Source organism: Notolabrus celidotus, chromosome 1, assembly GCF_009762535.1.
Source record: "Notolabrus celidotus isolate fNotCel1 chromosome 1, fNotCel1.pri, whole genome shotgun sequence".
Taxonomy (NCBI): domain Eukaryota; kingdom Metazoa; phylum Chordata; class Actinopteri; order Labriformes; family Labridae; genus Notolabrus; species Notolabrus celidotus.
In genome coordinates, this window is record NC_048272.1 from 17628324 (window position 1) to 17651067 (window position 22744).

The following is a 22744-nucleotide window of genomic DNA, read 5'->3' on the forward strand; positions in this document are numbered from 1 at the left end:
CCATGTATCGTGAGATTTTAAGCCAAAACCTTCTTCCATCAGTGAGAGCATTGAAGATGGAACGTGGCTGGGTCTTCCAGCACGACAATGATCCCAAACACACCGCTCGGGCAATGAAGGAGTGGCTCCGTAAAAAGCATTTCAAGGTCCTGGAGTGGCCTAGCCAGTCTGCAGATCTCAACCCCATAGAACATTTGTGGAGGGAGTTGAAAGTCTGTGTTGCCCAGCTACAGCCCCAAACATCACTGTTCTAGAGGAGATCTGCATGGAGGAATGGGCCAAAATACCAGCTACAGTGTGTGCAAACCTGGTGAAGACTTACAGGAAACATTTGACCTCTGTCATTGCCAACAAAGGTTATGTTACAAAGTATTGAGCTGAACTTTTGTTATTGACCAAATACTTATTTTCCACCATAATTTACAAATAAATTCTTTAAAAGTCCTACAATGTGATTTCCTGGATTTTTTTTTCTCATTTTGTGTCTCATAGTTGAAGTGTACCTCTGATGAAAATTACAGACCTCTCTCATCTTTCTAAGTGGGAGAACTTGCACTTGGACAAAAAGTGCTGTCTGGAAACGACAGACCAAAAGATTAATATATTGGCACAAAGAGGTTGTGAAACCTGCAATTTCCTGCAATGCTCTACTCCACAAACAGTTTGAAACCATCCAGTTCACACCGATGAAACTAGATGAGACAGTGTCTCAAATTCTTTCTGTCTGTGTTTGGATTTGGCCATGAGCACAGAGCCGCAGGTCTTAGTGTCAGTTTGACCGAGGGCAAGGATGAGCAACACACACAAAGTAGAGCAGAGAGGCCAGAAAGGCAGTATGAAGTGTGCGCTCTTGTTGAATTCAGAAAATAACATGTTTTGTCTGATTCACTGCTGTCTTAATTTGGCGCTTAGCTTGCTTGACGATAGCTGCCCTCAGCCTGCTGGTTGAGCCAGGGAGAAGGGGCCAACTAAGAATTGTCCGCTATTGAACAGCAACGAAAAAACCCTACGAATCACACTTTATTAAATCTTTGAAAATTGTTTGAGGTAAAGCCATGTGTGATCCTCTTTTTGTCCTCTGCCATGTTGACTTCCTGGGGGTTTGTATCTGGCTCTCCCTGCTGACTTAGTTAAAAACTGACTGGCTGTTGAAACTGGAGACAAGCCTTACGTTTTAAAACCAGGCACTGAAGACTTGACAGGCTGGGCCTTAGGCAACCCCATCAGCCAGCATGAGTCAAGCTCCAACTAAATAGTTCATACAGCTGCATCTTTTCCATGCTGCACTCTAAAAAAGTTTTGTCTTGTAGCTAATCTTAGCCTGAACTGTGCACAACCCAAACATCTACAGATCCTTGATGTTGCAACTGATCCAAAAGGCAAGCCAGAACTACAAACATTTAAATCGCCGAACAGAATGGAGATATGAGCTTGCACAAATTTTCCATACATTTAAGTACATGTTGGTTTGCCAAAACCAAACCATGCAAGTGAGATGTTCGGCTCACATGTCTAATAGTCAACGTAACTTATAGAAAACATTACAAGTTATTTTCTTTTAAAAAAAAAGCAAAAGTTTTCACGTTCAGCGAAGAGAAACAATTGATTGAGAGAGGCATCGTTTCCATCCTAATGAAATGTCTGGTCTTTTGTGACGTTAAAGTCGGCAAAATCAGCCATTTAATTTATTGAAGGGAAATATTTTCCTTTACTTCTCTGGGTTGAATTAAACATTGAATTGAAATTCCACCAATGCAACAAGTAGATATTAGAATGACAAATTAGCTTGAAGAGCAGGAGTTCAAATGAATAATTTATCTCTACAAACACTGCACACTCAAGACTCTGAGAAAGAAGTTTAATTGTCTTAAATTGCTCTGCTTCAAAAAGGCTTTGTCTATATAATGAAACTCTGGATCACTGCTCCTTGTGTGAAAGCACTGTCTCATTAATATGCCAGTCATGAATGTGAACTTGACTGATAGCGGATGTAAGGCTACTTGGAGGAAATGTTAAATAGGTCATACAACAGAGGAAAATAACTACAAAGTTGGTTGTGACCCATGAGGTGTTAATTACATTTACATGGTAGGAAAATAATGAACTGTTAGTGTCTGGAAGGCTTTCTGATGCCCCAAAGGTAATGCAATTCACACATATGGATAACCTCATTTGTAGCCTTCAAGCCCAGCCAGCTGTACCATAATTACTGTATTTGAGGCATAGCTGTTATAAACTAACTGTTTGATGGATTGCAGTGATGGAATATAATAAAACATTCACCATAAGGGAAAAACGATTCTCTGACTTTATTGTAGAGTGACCACAGTGTTGCAGCTCTGAGCCTTTTGTGAAGAACTGGAACTTTCAAATACCATGAAATGTGGATTATTTATTTTGACCATGAGATGAATCCTGATCACTTTGATGATCCACTTTAATTCAAATATTTCATGGCTACAAGGAATGTGTGCGTTAAGTCACCATCACAGGCTTGCACCACTCAGTTGAACAAATTATTCATATTTTCATCTTAGTAGGCCCGAAATGCCGGTAAGAGTCGTGTCTGAGCTGTAGTGCAGCCATCTGCCACTAGCTAAGACCGTAGCTTCAGTTTATCCTCTGTTATGTTTGTTTCTTAGGGACAGCAATAATGTTCCTGGGTCAACTTGACCCAGGGCATATTTAATGATCCAAAAGTGTCAGAACCCAAAAAAAACACAATAAACTTCTTTTAAAATCTCATTATTAACTCCATTTATAACAATTTAAATCAATATTTAGTGCAATGGTGTTCTTTCTCACAGATCATGGTTCAATGAGGATAACTCACTCGTTTTTCATGAAAATTCACAATTCAACTTTTTTCCATGTACATTGGAAAGACCTAAATATAAAAATAATAGTTTTACATGACATAGATTTTTTTTATTGTATTTTACATTTTGAAAAAAATGTATGAAGTGATGTTGATAAATTAAAAGGAGACACCTCTTCTGTCACATGCTGCCCAGATTTTTATGCTGTATTTAGCTGGCTTGGAATGCATATATTTCCTAAAATGGAAGGAACCTCTGAATGCCACTAGCCTTTCATCCACTGTGACATTAGGGCCTGGGTTATAGAGCAGTGGAAATTGCTCTACCTGGTTGTCCCCCACTGTTCTAAGGGCTGCCAGCTTCTCTCTTCGATCCCAGCTCCTGCTGTCAAATGGTAAAGTGTCCTTGGGCAAGGAATTTTCATTTTATATGTTATTTACGCTAATGAAGCCAGGCAGAATAAGTTTCATAGCGAAAAAACACTTAACATTTTTTTTCAGATTTTGGAGCTTTAAAATGGGTCAATTTGACCGGCAACATGAAAGGAGGGTTAAGGGCTTAAGCCATATGCTATAGTGCTCTACAAACCAGATAAAAAAGAAACACAGATGACAGACGACACCTGGCATAGCTGCATAATTTGGTTAAGGAGATAAAGTCGTATGTAGGTTGTGTCTGGTTCAACTGACTTATATACACTCGACCGGAGCAATGCATAACCAGCACAGGCATGTGGACATTAACCTGCAAGGAGGACTGGAGGCTGGGTGGGGCCATACTCTGCAAACCAATTTGAGATAGTTTACATGCAGACTCTACCATCTCATGTTTAGCTGTGTTACATAAATAGGCCTCAATTCTGACTGTTTTTTTTATGTCTGTGAAGGTTCCTGTTTTTTTAACCTTCAGACATGTAGGATAGTCAGATTTGACATTTTTTGTTTAAACAACAAGGAAGTGAGTCACCATGCTAATAAACAACTACATTTATGACAAAATACTTGCATACCTAATAAAATTACACATCGGTCTTATCTGTACTTATGGTTTTCTGCCAATAAGCTAGTGTTATGTAACTCACAAAAACTATAACACTCATGATTGAATCAAATAAAGTGCTGTAAAGATGGATGATTTAGCAGCATCCTTAGTCAACAGAACATCATATCGTCTGGAGCAACAGCAGCCAATGTGTACTAGTCCGTAAAGTCGTCTTAGTTCCAGTGGCCCTGGGTCAGAAAAAGTCCTAAAGCTTGTGTTTTAAACTGACAAATCATGTTTACTTCAAACCAGAATAACATCAGCATGTTTCCATGCCAAGCTAATAATTTATCATAGCTGGAAGCACTGCTGCAGCATCAGTGGACAGTTAGTGCAGCAGCAGACTCTAAATCTTATTTTCCCAGAATAGTGAAATGAAAGGAGCTGTTCATAAGCCAGACTTATTTCACTTGTACAATTACCGTGTCATGTACGCATCAAGTCACTCAGTTCAGTGCCGTTAGGATTTCATGTTTTTAGGAGCTGAACAAAAACTCTCAGATTCTCTCATTAAAAATATTTCACATCATTGTCAAGAATTTTGTTCCGAATGACTAAAATATCTTTCTGTTTTTGTTTTATATACTGCTTTTAACAATAACTAACATATCTCAGTTTGAAGCAAGCCGTTCCACTCATGCAGTCTTAATAAATACAACTATCTAATGCCTTCATGTTCGCCATGGATCTTACTTTAATAAATTGGCACACACAATCTGGGCTAAAGAGTAAGTCTTCTATGGTGGTCTTTCCTGACTGTACTTTACCCCTGGTGTCCTCAGAGATCTGTATTGATAGTCCTTTCATGTTCAACATGTTGAAAGAAAAAGGGACAAAAAATTATCACATACATATTTATACCCTGTGTGTGTCGGCTCCAGTGGACTTTGAAGTGACAGTAGGGGTCATGTCAGCTTTGCTTACCTTGTTCTCAGCCACCCTGTCATTACAAGTCAACATGTTAACATTAATGTCAGCCGCCAGAGTCAAACTTTGAGAAATGAACCTTCTGACAACACTATTTTTTCTCCTTATCCCTGCTTTGCTTCAAATACAAACTAATTGGCTTCATTTTTATCAGTCTGCACCATAGGACATTTGATTTTACAGATCCTTTTAACACATCCCTCATATCTTTTTTTATTTCTGTGAAATCCTTGCATTTCAGAGCCCTTTATTGCAATAAAGTGTAGCCTGGAAAACAATGATCCTGGTGTCTTAGTACAATTATTTCTTCTCTGGACTTTGGAACAAATATCGCTCCTGTTAAATCGAAAAATGGGTTTTTGTTTGACAATTGGATATTGTGTTTTAAAAAGGTCACACTGCAGTCCCTCTTGAGTTTGAGACAAAACAAAATCCTGTAAAAAAGCCACTGACCCTTGAAGTTTAGACGCCTGATGTGTTTCAACAGATGAGTGCCATTGATGGGATCCATTTTGGAGCAGAGGCCCACCTTCCCCGGGCAGAGCTCCTGGTGCATATTGTGCAGGGCATGAGCCATTGCATAGACTGCATCAATAACAAACTGCACCTTTCCTTCCTGCTCGTAGTTCGAGTCCTTTCCTATCCGCTCCTGATCTGTAAGACACAGAAACATGTAAATTAGACACAAAACATGCACAGCTTCAACCTGTTGGTGTGTTTTATTGTGAGTGATTCTGTGCATTGAAGTCATGTGAAATGCATTCTCTGTGGTCAACTCTTTTACCCACTGTTCAATGTGTCAAGTAGGAGCTTGAGTCAGATGTGTATGAGTGAGAAAATATGGTCAGGATTTCACAACTGTATTTCAAATACTCAATTTGGAAGGATATCTGTAATTCTATCAGCCACATCATGTAATCAAGACAAAATTATTCACTTACAACTCAAGTGGTTTCTACAAATCTGTTTGTGCAAGTGCCCCTAACCCTTGTTTGAAGTATGCTGATGAGAAAGCAGCACATTTGGTGCTTGTTCCAGAAAACTAATATGCATAATAGTACCAAGAAAAATATCTGAAAAAGATCCATCTTGAAACTCAATTATAGAATAACTTGAAGACAGGAATTGTGTTTGCCAGCAGCCACTAGAACTCATCTTTTCAGCACTTCAACTCTTGAGTCTTCCATCTCTGGAGAGCAGTTCAGGTTGTACGGGACGATTTTGTGCAAACCACTCGGTATGAGTTGAACCTTTTCAAATGGAGGGAGTGGCGTGAGTCCAAGAGGCATGGAAAGAAAATGTACTACTCCTCAGTGAGTCTTATTCTCCTCACTGAATGGAGCTTGCCTCTTACAATTAGCTGGAAGGTAAATATCTGGATCGCTGCAGAGGAGCAAATCAATTCCAATATCTGGAGTGGAAGGTTTTCTCCTCCGGGAACTCTCATCAGTTTAAAACAAAACCTCTTTCTCGTATCTCTAACAGGAAGAGATTGTGTACACATTAGCTCCTAGTCCCTCATGTCCATGCCAGTCACTATTACCTGCATGCCTATTGCCATTTTCCATTTGTAACTTTAAAAAAAATGGATAGGCTTCCAGTGTGGTTGAATCCGGGATTTCTGACCTACTTGATGGAGTGTCCAGCTGTGAATCAAGTCTTTACTGCCTGGATGTATTAAGAATCCAATAGAGTAGGAAACCAGAGAAGCAGGAAATGGAGCCATCCATTCTCAGGACCGGGATAATCCGCTCATAGGCTCATTGTAATAACTTGTGATAGGAGTTTATTAATCCTGGCCCAGGTTGTTCCCCAGCTTTTTGTGCTTGTTAATTGCAATGAGGAGGTGGAGTCTGCTACTGAGATACAACATGCCAATCCTCACTTCTCTTTTCTCTGGCTGTATGTGGAGAAGAGATTATAAAAAGAAGGTGTGTTTAATTTAGATTGACAATGTGCTAATTACCAGGAATAAGCTAATTATAGGGCGTCATATATTTAAATTTCTGACAAGTACGATTCAGTTAGCTTTGCTAGTTATTAACACATAATAGGGGATCTCCTGCTGACATTTCTGAAATAAGAACTAACTGCTAACTGCAGCGTTGCAGATATTTAAGTTACCTGCACATTCAGCAATTATATGTGTAATAGCACCAACTGTGGTCAGTCTTTTATTTCTTTGGATTATTTATTGTACAGATAGTAGGCACACTTGTTTGGCCCTAATATACACGAGACGAATGTGCTTTATTAACCTGAACTGGTTAAAAAAATCAATGACTGATGAAAAAGTCATTTTGGTACATTGTTTTTTAAAGCAGAATAAATGATGTGTTCTTTATCAGGAAACACCGACCTGATGGGAGAAATAACGGTTAGCCTACTGATGAAGACTTTCAAAAAGGTTTAACATTTTAAATCAAATGTGCCTGTTGTAGAATTTTCTTCTTCAAAGCTAATTCATCACTGCTGACATGAAAGGAGTCAGAGCGTAGGACACATAAGCACTTTCAGTTGAAGAATTAGAATAATAAAAGCCCAAACAAACACAATCACCCGTTTCTCTTTGATGCTGGGACAATCTTTATATCACACACAGCAATATCTAGACATGCTTCATTCATATTTTATCTGCCTGCTGCGGTTTTGACAACACTTAAAGCACACAGTTTTTAAAAAATACTTTATCACAGACAGGCAGCAGAATACTAATACAACCCAGAACGAGGAATAGGAGAGAGAAAACAGGAGGAAGATTTGTGTCTATGCATTTTGAGAATGAAGTTGTTTTGTAAAGGAACATTTCCTCCTTATGTTTTGGCACTTTGACTGAAAGTTTGGCTTTTCTCCTCCACATTTGGATTTTTTTCTTGGAATACAAGCTTTCCTTTTTTCTGTTTTTATTTCATAAGCCTGGCTTGAATTCTCAATTCCCTAACAGATGGAAAGGGTAACACCTTTGCTTTGTGAAACTATATGGTGTTAACTAATTTTAGACACCAGAAACTCTATCACATGTTCAGCTGATGGTAAACTTATTGTCTTATTCGACACGCACCTGTTGTTTAGTGGTGCAACAATTAGTGGACGCTGACAAAAATAAATCTAAAATTAGTTGTAAACAAATGTTATAGTGGATAATAAGTCCAATGTGTCATCCTGGGTGTTCTTATGCTAGAAAACTGAATTGCTGAGGAGTGAATCATCGCCTCATCATCATGACTATGAGTGGCGCATGTGAAACAGCAACTGCCAAGAAACAGGTAAATAAAACATATCGGAAAAATTTACAGAGGAGTGAGACATCTCATGTACTTACCATCTCAGCTAAGTGTGGCTGAGATGGCCATTGTTCAGGAAGTGAAAGATAAACACAGTCCGGGAACATTTCATCCTCAATGCTGCAAGGAAAGACAGCTGCCTGTAAGATTTGTAAATCGGACTTTGCTTATTGTAGGAGCACGTCAGTGATGTGTGAGTGTCTGAACTGAAAGAGGAGAAGGCACGCTGGATGTGTCTCTTTTAAACATCTGCTGTGTCATTCAAAGTAACATTCCAAAGTTAGAGCCAGCCATGAGTTTTACATTTTCATTCCCTCACCTTAAAATCCATCCTCTATAACACTCTCTTAACACAAACAACCTTACCATGTATAAATAGTAACCACACTACATATTAAAACTAAATAATATGTCTAACATTAACACTAGTTATGTTTAAAGCTAAGACAAAATATAGCTCAGATTCAGACTTTTAATGCCATGTTTAGAGTTTAAAACAGAAATGTTGAAATTAAAAGCTAGATAAGAGCCATCAAGTTATTGTTCAATTCATTACTTGATTAGTAGATAAATAGTTTCAATTGATTACCGGTCGATGATCAAAATAGCTGCTGTAGCCATTCTTGAGTGTGATGTAGTGATTTCATCCATCATCATAGTACAGTACAGATTATTTTTGTTTTAAAATTAACATTTGCTGGCTTGAAACTTGGGAAAGTAATTGTTTTCGCATATATGTGTGCGTAATTATGTATATTTACAGTATACAGTATTGTTTACAGTATGTGTGTGTATATATGTATATAGATAGATCCACTGTATATATAATTATATGGATCTATTGTATAGGATGATGTTTTCTGTTTCCTGTCAGTGATGCAGCCAGCAGTGACTCATCATTGTAATCCCTCACTATTCCTGGCACTAGAGGACAAAATGTGTGCACAAATGTTGAAAGACTGTGCACTACATTACACAGGAATTAATCAATGTTAAACTTTTGATCCTCCCCAAAGTATTTATTAGTCCCATCTGTGCCCATCTTTGCAGCTTCTTATCGGCTCTATTAATGTATTGGACATGTGGATACTGATGATACATAATCAAACACTCTGTGACAGAGCAGACATTTATCATGCAACATCTGTCCTCTTCAGGTTCAAGCAATTTTCGACAGCCACTTCAATCTTAAAGAGAGCTAGCCTCGAATCAGCAAAGGTCTCCCTCTGTTAGCCATCTTTCATTTTCTACATCTCCAGCTCCTTGCTGCAGACCACGGGCGTTTTAATGTCCCCGATTATCTCATGAGCTTTTGAAACGCATTAATTATTGTTGGAGGTTATGGCTCAGTAATTAAGGGCCACAGGGCCTTGATTGGACAGAGATTGTCACAGTTTGGACGACATGCGTATGCTAGAGGGAATCCTGAGAGCCAGAATGGGTGTGAGGCTGATATTTCTGTTTCAGGCTTGGCAGACCACCCACACTAACTTTGTATTGTCTCTTCTCTGTAAGACCATTTCCCTCCCTCCCCCCAGTTTCTCTCTCTGCTGCCTCCTCATTGGCATTTTGGCGCTCTCACACACATTTCCAGGCTGGCGTTTTGCTTTCAGAGAAATCCATTCAGATTAAACAAAGCAGAAGCAAAGTGTGGGTGTCTTCCACTCTGAGGCGTCACACAAGACATTTTGTGACAGTGTGTGTGGGCTCAGACCTTTGACCATTTTTTCAGCTTGTGACTGGCCACAGGCCATTCAGTCTTTTCTTGCCAAGGCAGTTCTGCTGCCTCCTAAATTAATCTGACACAGGCGCTATATGTGCCACTCTTCTACTGCATGATTTAGGTCATCTTAAAATTTGACATTTAAATCTTCAAATATCTGCATTTACAGCTGAAGCCTCCATTTATGTTTTTTAGGGCTAGAAACAACATATCTTTACATTATTGAGCTTTCCCTGAGATATGTTTCAAGTTAACCCCCCAATGTTTTGATATACTTCAAATTATTCCAATACATTGGGGAAAAACAACCTAAATTCCTGGAGACGATGTCTAGAAATATGTTTGTAATTTTGCTTTTTCCTACCTTTGGGTACCTCCTCGTTGCCCTCAACACTTGCAATACACGCAGAAATGCAGCCCATTCATCGACGAATACCTCAGAGACCACTTGGGGGCTTCTGGGCTCACCATTTATCCATGACCCAGTCTGATAGTAGACGCAGTACTCTGTGGTCTTGCTATGCCATTCCTGCTGCTCAGTGATATTAGAACAGTATGTTGGAGCAGTTTGGAGTTAGATCTTTTTTTTCCTTTCGGTACTAGCATGGTTTTGCATTTTGATTGAAATACTTGAAAATTACTTCTTTTACATTCTTTTACAATGTTACAATGTTACTTTTACTCTCATTGTACAACATAGAGAAACAATGGGGTCGATTTTTCTCAATTTATTCTACTAATAATGATTACTTACACAGTCATTCTGATTATCACCTCTATGTAGCCTTTAGTTTCATATTTTCAGCTGATATTTCAAGCACTTTGCTTTATTTTCATTGGTTATCTGCAGCCAATTTGAGTGTTCCCTGCACATTTGAGTCCTACGACACATCAATTGCTCTTCAACTTAAAACAATAGAATATCTGGAAACATAAAGTTATCCACTTTACACTGGTTGGTTGTGCAGCTCATTGACTGGACATTAAATGGACAACACGCCTCAATAATTCTCAAATTGTGAGATGTGAAGCCAGAGTGCCGCCTCAGAGCTAATACAAGTGCAGAAGTGATCTGACTGGTGGAGCGATGGGACCGACATCACATCCCTTCTTCCAACTAAAACATGCATATAACGTACTGATGAAATACATAGATCCCTCAGGTGGGTACGGTCCACAACAAAACAGGGTCTTGTGTTAATTTGATGCAGACATGTATGACTATAGAAAGTGCAATCAGTCTTATGTCAGTGTTCGTTACATTCTGTCACCGTTCCTCTTCTACTCCGATAATCTGGTGCAGAACGCAGCAGGAGCTCACATTGGTCAACAAAAGCTGTCAGTCAATCGTCTTTTTAGCATCAAATAACTAATTAAAACTAAACTTCAGAAAAATGAACACCAACATAAATCAGCATGTATGAACTAAACGGAGCAACTCAGTGCGAGTTCAAGAGACTACACGAGCTGCAACGATTTCACACTCGTTTCATTCTCTCAATCAGCTGACGAAGGCATCCTCTCAATTTGACGGTCTATTAAAGCTGCAAGATTTCCGCTCTCTGTTTCTGCTTTGCGAGTGCCACCACTGCCCTGCACTAGTGCTGCGCTCAAATAATAGGGAGTTTAATATATTACTCCACCAGTCCTCAATTTATGCATTTACAATTCATCTAAAAGGGGTGATGAGGTTTGGGGCACCAAACACAATTATATTGGGGGGGGGGGTTGGGCTCTAAAAATTAAGGCTCCACAATCTGTGAACCCTTGTTGCATCCATTTCAATATACAATCTATGTTGCAGCATTATCATAAATAAGTCATATTTTATCTCGATTTTTGTTTTTCTCTTATAATTTTCATGCCTATTCATACTTGGTAGAAATGTGTCTTGATTAGAAGAACAACAAAGAACAGGTTTGACTTTTCATTCACAAACAAAATCGCATTTCAATTAGGACTCACCGTGGTCAGAAAAATAACTGGGTATTTTTCAGTATTTTCCACACTCAGCCCTATTCTATGCCGTTTTTATTTCATCATTCAAATGGAAAGTCTCCCTGTTACAAACTGGCACCGAACCTCAAACCAAATGCACGCTGGTAAATGCTCTAGCCCCCCACTACCCTGAACAGGATAAGCAGTTTAAAAAATTGATGCTTGGATGAAAAAGAAAAGCACATGCCTGCTTTATCTGCATTGCTGTGTTTCCTGCTGCTCCCACACATCATTAATACGCAGGAGAACCGAGGAGCCAATCGGAAGAGTCCCTGCTCCAGTTGGCATCTACGTTCCACATTAATCAATATCAGTTTTATATCTCCTTCATTCACAGATAAAAGACAAGTCCCGCTCTTTTCTCCCAGTCACTCACTGCCTTCTTATCCTTTGATCACGCTGAGGAGTCTCTCCCTCTCAGGACACTGATAATTCTGCAGAATGCCCCGCGAGGCGCTCACACAGCTGCTCAGCGACACAGCAGCTCTCCACCAGAGGAGAGGCACCACGAGTGCCACATTTTAACCTCAAACAGACACTGCAAGACTCCCCCCCCGTGAAGCCAAGCTGATAGTGAAGTTCAACTCTAAATGCTTCTAATACCAAGAGGAAGCTACTGGCAGAAGAATACAGGAACCTAAAAACATCGTAGTGAGAGTCTTTACCATGTGATATAGAGTTGTTCTGCATCAAGGGGTTGTAAAAGACTACAATTTATTAAGTACATGATTTCATTTACTTTTATATTAACTTACACTGAGTATCTTGCAGTTCAGTTGTCACTTCAGTCAATTATATGCTTGGCAGCCCATTATTTTTTAGGAGCTATACCATGAAATCCAGAACATAAGTCGCGCTGGTGAACAAGACAGACTGTTTTTGAGAGGCTCCTCAGGGGGAAAAGGTGGAGCTCTTTTAGTTCCATCTGTTATTGCCCCCTGCCAACTACCCATGCAGTGGTTGAGCACATAGTACAAAAGCATTGATAGTTGTCAGGCACAAACGAATCCACTGCTCACAACCAATTTGCAGAAACTTGCGCCACCCCATCCACTGGTCACTGGTTGTCTTAAATTGAATAGTCTTTTCAGTGAAACCAGCACTCCACAATATTTATTTGCTTAATGGTATCCTGGTGTCTTCTTCAAATGCATGCTTATAGCCTAATGGGGGAAGAAGCAATCACAATTGGCACTGCTAGACTGGGCTACCTTGCTATTTTTCCAACATGTCTTGCACATCGAAGTGGTTGCTTGCTTCTTTCAGCGCCATTTTCTGCTTAAATACTGTAACTCAACAGAATACCTCTCTGTGCATTTTATACAGATATATTGGTATTAGAACTAAGTGTTATACCAAGTTTTACAGTATATGGAACAGCCTTACATTTAAGCTACCCAGCCCGTCTTTGATTTAAAGGGTATAATTCTGGTGATACTGTATTGACCCAAATATATGACTGAGGCCAGCTGTCACTCACCACTACGATACTAGAGGGATGAAAGATAGAGTGTCACGGTGAACAAAGTTGCTCAAATGTAGAACAATTTTAAAACCAACTACTGAGGCATGGTTATGATGCTTTTTCTATTAGAAAATGGTTACCAATGAGAAACATTAAAAAATGTCATACAGCCAAGAGACATGATAATGTCCGAGAGTGTAGTTTCTGAAGAAACTCTGGCATGCCAGAGAAGATCGTCAAATAATACAGACTGCAGGTTGGTTTGGAAAAGGGTGGGTCCTCTCATAATAAGATGTGTCCAATATTCAACAAGTACAGTATAGACTTTTGTTTTTGTTTTTTGAATCCCTTTTAAAGAACTAAAATGCAATGAATGATTCCACAGGTAGATGATGTTCATGTAGCCAAAGCCTCATATTGAAAGATTATTAAAATTATTATTATTGTCTTCAATATTATTGCTATTCTGAATCTCCAACTAGAAGGTAGGAGCTTGAATTTGTCCTACAAATTATGAAAGAGACACTAATGGATCTCGAGTCTTTCAAGTTGCTCTTATGAAGAAAGAGTGAGTCAGATCAGGATCTCTGCTGAACCTGAGAATGGTTAACAATAAGAAAAATGTATAACCTCTTCAGCCTTATCCGTTAAAAGTAATGTTGGTATGTCGTCCATTCGCAAATTCCAAAGTAAGACTTATCTTGAGCAGGGTGAATCTTAAAATACTCTGAATTCTTGATAATACACCTGCATGTATTTCTGTAACCTTCAAATGTATTTTCAATGTTTTTGTTTATTAACTTTAACTTTAGTTGTTTTTTTTTTACTTCACTTTTATCTTATGAACGTAGATAAAACGTGAGTTTCCAGTAACCTTCAGTATGATGACTCCAGGGACAGAAGCATAAAACTATCTTAAGAATTAAAGACCAAAAGCTTGTGTGTGCAGAAGCACAAATACATACACACATACTTGGTGCCAGATTTAAACCCCCTTCATTCACACTGTTCCAAATTTTACACCTCAGTTATTTTGAAATGGTAAACATGTTATCCAGGGTGCTGATCAGACAGCAAACTCTTGAACCTTCCCTGCAGCTCCCCAAGGAGCTCAACAGTTTTCATGCTGGCAGGTCACCAGGGGTCATTCCTACCAATGCTCACACTAACTCATCTTTTGGTATCCTTCTTTATCCACCCGAGTGTTACACTACACATAACCCTCTGTGCTCTCTCCTGTGCTGAAGTGTTGGGACTTACTGCCTGTGAAGTCGATGCCAGCTGTTGGTTTTACAGCCCACCTCTTGAGTAAAAGTAGCAGTTTCTCTCAAGAGCATTTAGTGAGTCTGTATCGATTCAGCCGCGCCATGTAAGATGTTTTTTGTTCTGCCAAGACTAAACTTTAAATCCTAATTCTATTAATAAATAAGCACCTGATTCTCCTGAGTTTGAAGTCCCTACACTCTTATCGTTGGACGTCACTGCAGACATATCGACGTCAGCATTAAATACAAACAGTCGTCATTATACCCAATCACAGCCAGACACAGCAATACCACTGTGGCACTAATGATGATGAAGAAGCAGTATTAGGCCTGTGTTGCACAATAGGGTGGATATCACAGCTTTAATGTATTATGGGTATATCATAGACTGTCAAAAAATGTGAAGCAGCCATGGTGACTTTACTCATTGATTTGCGGACTGCAATTTCAAAGCCACAAGTTTGTTACTGTTTGCTTTTCGGTGCAATGGGTGACCATAATTTGAGGAGGGTGGCAGTGAAAGTGGGACAAAAGTAAGAGTAATCCTAATGATCACCTGATAAGCTTGTTAAATACAATGTTTTCCCACAGAATGACATTCTCTTTGTGGTGGTACCTTACCAAAATTACTTATTAGACAACAAAGCTTGAGGACTGTAATGAACTCTTTGTTCCTTGACAGTTAAGCCAAGACAAAGGTGATTATATCTACAAGGTGTGTGCACAGCAAAAAAAACAGTCGGTTAAAAAAAAAATATATTCTAAAATTGTAGGCCTGAAATTCCGGGCATATGTTGGGTCTAAGTTGTATTGCTGCTACCCCCAATGTAAACAAGCACAGATGATTGATGGTATTTCGTAGTGCGGCACAACTAGGCAGTAATTTGATCTAAAATTTGGAGATAAATAGACTCTTTCAGGTTAAAGGGCCATGAAAATACTCAGCTGGAGCAATGTGTAACCAGCACAGGCATGTGGACGTTAGCCTACAATGACGACCACAGGATGGTGGTGCTAGCTCTGCTAATGCCACATTTGGTAAACTAATTTGACATTGCAAACTCTATCTTCCTGTGTTTAGCCATGTTCAATAAATGTTGCCATAATTTGACTGTTTTGTGGGTTTTCCTCACCTTTAGACCAGTCTCATTAGCCAGAATGCTGGTTAATGTCTAGAAAAAACTGTTCACTGCATGTTTGAAAAATATTTTTGGAACAACTGTCACAGCATGTTCTTGTTTATAAAATCCAGTTTCTGGGTCTCTGCATGTAAAGTAGTGAACAGAGAAAGTAAATGTACACAGCTGGCTCCAGGGCTCTGCGGTTCCCTCTGTCCCTGCAATGCAAGAAGGATTTCACTTTGATTGTGTGTAGTTTCTGCTCATAGCGACATTTTTCAGACAGGCTAGAGATGTGAGTTGCCCTTTAGTATGAATTTTAAGAATGACTTAGTGTCAGGTTACAATGTGCCGATCTACAAACATAGTGAAATACTGTTTTTCATTATCTTTATCTGTTTCACATTACTTTGTTCACTGCTTGTAAAGTAAATGATCTTTAAATTCCAAAGACTGCTTTCACTTCATATTTGTTTGTGCATAATGTTGGCCTCTTTGTCTTCTAATTTGCAATGTACCCCAAGGCTGGATCCTGGCATATTTGAAAAACAAATAGAATCTGAAATTGAGTTCTTGTTTTTAAATGTGAATTCCAACTTGACAATATCAATTTTTGGATCAGAATACATGAAACTAGACAAGGCTTGTAGTAAGAACTGAGTCCTCAGCTGAACTTATCATTTTCAGAGAGTGAACATAAGCAACAGCAGATGAAAGTCTGGCTCCTTAAAGTAGGCCAGAGGTACAAGACAGGGGTCCATGATTCTAGCAGACACTGATGAATTAGTCCAGGTACCGAGCTGAGAATTCTGTTGTCCTAGCCATCTGTGGCTGGGTGAAGTTAAAAGGTTTGGGACTCCATATAAACAACACTTGATGAAACTGATTTGTGCTTCTAGTTGAAGTCCTGTTTGTTGTATGGGTCTATTATCAGAGAGACTTCTGCAGACTAATAGCCTATTCAGTTTGTTGTCAGAAGTAAATCCACAGATCTGTTCTGTTGGCTCAAGTCAGTCGAGGTGTTAGCTATTATGCATTTATTTTAAATACTGTTTAGTGAGGGCCGAGGGTTGTACTAGAAACTTATTCCTAACCCATCAAAATGGATTTGTTGGAATGAAATGGATTTTTTGTTTTCAAGTCTTAAGGCGTTTACATGCACACCCTTACAATAAATCAGGTGCATTGGCAAAACACAGAGAAAAAAGAGCACCAGGATGCTGAATAAATCCTTCCAAACAAGCTCGATAGAATATAAAAGGTTTATATGGACCTCCCTGGTAACATGTTGGAAATTATCTAAGGCTGAGACATCATACAGATTACTGACAAACAAATATACCTGTATGAAAGAAGTGTTTATTGAGACTGTTTGTGTTTATTTTGTGTGGAGTCACATTTGGTAAATTATGTGATCTTACCTTTGTCTTGTGCTTCTTTGAGAAATAGTTAATACCCAAACAAGTGTCTTTGTAATCTCTGTATCACTGTAGTTCCATAACAGAATCCTCCTTGTTTGTTCAAATGTGGGGGCCTAAAAAGTAAATAGCCAGGGAACTATAGGTACAGTTTGACACAGTGTAATGTCCTGAATACGTCAAGTGTTTTGCAGATTGTTCAGTGAGCTCATTGTTTTCAGTGTATCTGATGTCGGGTAATATTCAGCTGGCTTGCTGATTTATGAATGACATCAAATGAATATGTCATTTTGGAAAGAAAACAGTTCAAAGTACAAACTGCACTCTCATGTAGTTTCAGTCTGTGCAGCGTATGTGCTAACAAGACGGTGACTGCTAAAAGAAACTGATCACAAGATGAGCTGTCAAAATATGCTGCCCTGCTAGCTTCAATTTGATCATGTTTTTAATTGGCTGCAATACGCAATCCCTGCAGGACGTGAACTCCCGCAGCACCCTTAAACATGCAGATAGATTGGGCTGACCTCTACCATCCCACACGCAAATATTCAGACACTCTCCTCCTGCAGGAGGCTGTCGTGCATGAGGACTAAAACCCACACAATATAATAGTTCCTTCCTGTCTGCAGGTGCTTTCAGCAATACGACCAAGGCCAGGGCCCACACTGACACTGACACTGACACTGACACAGACAATCCTCCTTACCCAGCTGCACTCTTAATTAAGCTGAAGTCTGTACAAAGTTCAACATGTTGAATTATTAGTCACATCTTTAACCCATAATGGCATGTTCAATATTAATTCAGATTCATAATTAAAAATATAAACTTTCAAATTGCCTTTTCTGTCTTTTTACACATTTCTGCACATTTCAGCTCTTCCATTTGAACACATAAGATGTTCTGCTGTTCAAAATTCTTTCTCTTTTTCTTTTAAAGGTTCTATTAATGAAAAGTATATTTTACAAGTATGTTTTTTACCAATCTTCCATCTGAACAACCATGAGATTGTGGAGGCAAAAAAGCCTCTGCATTCTTTCTGCTTTCATCTACTGGGAAAACCTAGCTTCTGCGAGGCGATTCGAATCAGCTTCAGTGGTACCGTATTGACAACAGAGATTTGCTTAGGCATAATGCTAAATCCTTCCCACCCCTACAGGGGTTCCTTTTCCTCCTGGTTTTGCTTCAGTGTTGTAGAGTCAAGATGTCAAAGGTCAGAGCCAGACACATGAACAGCTCTCTTGTTGGTACCAAACTCAAAAATAAATGTATAAATTCTGTTCCAGCACTGGGGAACCATAGATAACAGTGGTTGCTTTTAATTTCTAACAATTGGTGCCAATTTTTTTGTTTTAACCAACCACTTTACCTCAGACTGCTTCAACAAAAACACGAAAGGCAAGAAAGGAGGAATAGGGCTTGGATTTAAATATACTCCTCCAAGAGATGCTGCTGTAACTGAGGCTGCAACACACAGCAGTCAGATTCTAGATCATACGTATCTGGCAAAGCTAAATCTTGAGTGCTCGTCATGTTTGTTTTGGTGTTTTTCCGCCTCTGCATTTGGTTCTGCACCTACCCCCCTCAGTAACCATTCGGCAACCAATCAGTGGAGCACCTCATTATCGTAGCATCATTATTTTTTGTCTATGTTCTCTTTGATATTTATAAGCTGCAGAGCTTGCTTTCATTCCTTCCTTTTAGATTGTGTTTATTGCCCTGCATCAAAATCCCAGTGCCAGTTTCTCGCATGTTGAAACCCGATTTTTATTCCGACCCTGTTGTTTTTTTTTTATCTAAGGGAAACAAATTTGTAGTTTTTGATTGGCGTGATCAACAAGTTGTTTTAACCTGCTGTGATTGTAATTATATATATGTTGCCAGGTACTGGTAGGACACATGGAAAAAAATGATTGCTGGCACCTAACTCTGTCAGGCTGATCTTGAATGACCCCATCTGTAACCTGTGTATAACTATACACCATGTATATAATTATGCCACTCGTATAATAAGCATGTGTCTCACATCATGACACTTAAATTATAGTCATCCTCAACCTCATTTCTATGTTGCTCAATTTCACAGTTTGTAGGATGAAGCATCCTTTATATGGAGTGCTGCAGACAGTAACTGATTGCTGAAGACTTGTTAAGTATCTCAATAGAAAATATCCTAAGATAAGAAAAAAAGCCCTCAGATAACCCTAATTTGTAAAATACATGATGTTCCTCTTAATTGGTGTGTAAATCTTAATAAAATGAGCAATGTGTTACCGCCTCAAGACAGCTTTTGCTCTCCACAGCTGTTAGCGAATGGCACTGAGCCTGAAGCTTTAAGCATGCAGCCCTTCTAAGCCTTTCACTTGCTATTGCCATGTGAGTAAACACACACGACTCAGCAGAAATATAGTGCAGCACTAAAACGGGATAAACTTTGAGTTTGAGTTCTGAATGTAGAAGGTGTTCCACTTTTTATAGGTGGGCAATGCTGTCAAAAAACACTTTTACATTGAGCCAAATGTGTCACCATCAGAGGAACTTTTTCAGGTTCATTTCAAGTTTGAACAAAAAGAACAATACATGAGGTTTTTCTTTTTTTACCCTAACAGGAGATTCACTTACTTGTGCACTTTTTAAGTCCGGACCCTTTCTTCAAGGCATGACGGCTGAGCTTGCAGCTGAAGTTGTTCTCCCAGAATTCAGCAAACCAGATATTCCTTCTGTTGTTCTCCAGAGTTCGGCTGATGAAGTAGCGATCAAACCCTGGACAGATCAATGAGTTTGCTGTCATTGACACAGTCAGATTCTGTGTAAACAACACTGCTGGATCCCTTTGGGGGGCTATGTCTTCTACAGTATGATTAATTAAATATGGTTTATGCTCAATTAGCTTTATTGACATTGTAGTTTTCACACTTTTGGAGATTAAATGATTAATGATTCTGAATTAAAAAGCTACTAGATCCAGCCTTGCTTTATGCAGATGATTTATTTTTCCTTAAATATGCACATTTTATAAAAGAGGCAGATACAATGTATGCAAGGCTCTTTTCTGTACCTTTGATGGACTGTCGCTTGGGAAGGATGGTAACTGCTCCCTCTGCCATCTCCTCCTGGTGCACAACTGGAGAGATCTTTGAGCCCCAGCTGTCCGAGCCCACCCAGATGAAATGACCTGTCTGGTTGGCCTTTTTAGCTGCATGCAGCAGCCGCCTGCAAAGGTGAGGAAACAGATGTTGCCACGGATAAGGTCAGCATCCCTATCAGCACCTCTTTGATTATGTTTTTTTTTTTTTTATTATTTATTACAGTGTGGTCAGGCAGAGCAGGACTGAGATGACTGTTACCACATGTTTATGTCCTGGTTACTGCAGTTCCATTTTTCAATCTTTAAAGGAGTGTTATGTAAACCACCACCTGGTCTTACCTGATGTCGTCTTCGTTGGCAAAAAGTATGACGACCCTTGCGTTGGGGTTTTCTCGGAGGCGCTGGATGACTTTATCAAACAATTCTGGCTTGGGCTCCCTGGGAATCTTGACAGACTGGGAGATGCAGACGCCCCCTGAACACACAAAGTTTATAGACGTTAATGTAAGAAATTGAAGGCACTAAAGAACTTGCAGTCACTTAAAAGCATCAAAATGAAGCTGATGTAACCATTGTTTAAACTGAGGTTAAATATAATTAAGCACAAGCAAACAATCATGATTGAGGTCATTTCTACTTCATTAGTTCACCGGGGAAAGCTTGCAAAATTGACATTAAGGCAGTGACATGTGGGTTTTCCTTTAAAGTGAATAAGAAGTCAATTAGTCTTGATTTTTTATTCCATAGACTCATATAAGGTAAGGCCTGTTCTTCTTCAACAGTATGCGGGTTACCCTAACTTGAAACCTCAGATGGACTGTTTCACATATCCATGGCGTGGGATATATTTCCCATTAATCGAGGCATCACCCTGAGACGGTGCTTGGGAGGGGTAAAACCTTAGAAAAAAGAACTAGGATGGTGATTGGACAAACCATCTGTCCACCACATTCATTACAAGCCAATTAAAGCAATACAAAATATCACTTAGTAGGCATGCACCGCCACCAAGGAGTAAACTACACAATGTGAGATTGACAGCCACGTTATATATTATTAATATTCATATTTCTTGCAGATTTTGTAAAATAAAATGTGCATGATAAAGTTTTTCTGGCTTCAGAGGATAAAAAGTTTCTTCTGTCTCTCTACTTTTTATATTCTTGCTTGACATGTGATGTCAAGTTGAGATGGGATAGTTTTGTAGAAGAATTTTGCCATTTTAGTTTAAATTCTTCACATCCTGACAGCAATCAATAAGTCAGACTGTCAGGCCTTAAGTAAGTCTATCAAATCACTTGAATTTGACTGAGCATTAACAAGTGTAAAGCATTAAGTGAGGTACCAGCATGATATGTCCTTCAAAAGTAACTGAACCTGGCTCAAATTTTGCTGCTGGCCTCTCATACAAACACCCTTTTTGGTCACTTGTACATCAAATTACACCCCCCAAATAAGCGTCCTCCTGAGCTGCAGGATAGAATCCCGGCTTCGATCCACTAAACACAAACAAAATGACCAACAGTCCGAGGGACTGAAACAACAAACAAAGGGTTTGTGATGTATTTTTTGCAGTCTGAGCACTGTTTCTGCTTCTCCAACAGGATTTCTTGGTTGGAATTAGAGTGTCTCAGCATGGCATGTTGGTCCAGATGATTATTTTTCAGCATCCCGTCGCCCTCAGGACAGTGAGGACAGCGGAAATTTATTTTACACTTTGTACTCTGCAACTCTTATATATGTGTAAAGTCAGCCTATCATTGTTGTAGATGGAGGCCAGCTTATCGTCAGGGCAGATTAACTTTGGGAATAACTCTTTGCAAAAGTGAGCCTGTGTTTATTTACAGTGTCACAAGCAAGGTGAACAGTAGAGCATGACAAGTTGTTCTCCAAAAAGCAATCACAGGAAACAACAAGCAGGAGGGAGGCGACTGTGAGTTATTAAAAATGTACCCCAAATTAATTGAAGTTGAGTCATGTAATTATCCACCACCTACACACACTACAACCTGTGTAAGACCCAGACTGATAACTAACACAACAGGGGGAAAAAAAGGCTGCTACGGAGAGTTATTTTGGGACTCGTAAATTATTGTCCTGTCGATGTGTCATAACTGTGGTGGTCGAGACTGCTGTCACTCTGTGCTCTTCCACTCTCAGAGAGGAGGTATCTACATCTCGATTAAGCTGTCTGTGAAAAAGTTTTGAGGTCTGAGACAGAGACAGAATTGGATGAAGCTGTCTCAACAGCTGTCACCGAACCTAGTTAAGTTTGAGAAGGTCAGACAGATTTTTCGACCTTCGTCCTCAGACATGCTGAGATTTAAAAATGTGTTGGCAATTTTGGCCTGTATTAAGAGCTGTGTTTAGTCATCTTATGGGAGTGCAAAGCCACCAATAGTTTATGGTAAAAGAAATCAATGTATGCTGCTTGAGCCAAATTATTTTTTGTACATTCATTTTATTGCCCTGCAGAGATTTTCTGGCTTTTTTCATCATAAATAAATGGACCTGTGACAGTTTTTGTAAACTGAGGCAGGGCAGCAGGATGTCAAGTTCCCTAACCTACAATTCAATCCAAGCAAGAAACATTCCCAA

At 39.3% G+C, this 22744-nt stretch overlaps 1 protein-coding gene across 1 annotated transcript in view; it reads right to left on the reverse strand.

Annotated features, from left to right (window-relative positions):
* The window catches only part of LOC117829330 (metabotropic glutamate receptor 4-like), a 210601-nt gene that overhangs the window by 33774 nt on the left and 154083 nt on the right, over positions 1 to 22744 (reverse strand). The window contains exons 4-7 of the mRNA XM_034706996.1: positions 20486 to 20621; positions 20117 to 20271; positions 19681 to 19821; positions 5241 to 5441 (exon numbers count right to left, since the gene is read on the reverse strand). Of these exons, the coding sequence (XP_034562887.1) occupies positions 5241 to 5441; positions 19681 to 19821; positions 20117 to 20271; positions 20486 to 20621 (633 nt within the window). The remainder of the gene's footprint in view (positions 1 to 5240; positions 5442 to 19680; positions 19822 to 20116; positions 20272 to 20485; positions 20622 to 22744) is intronic.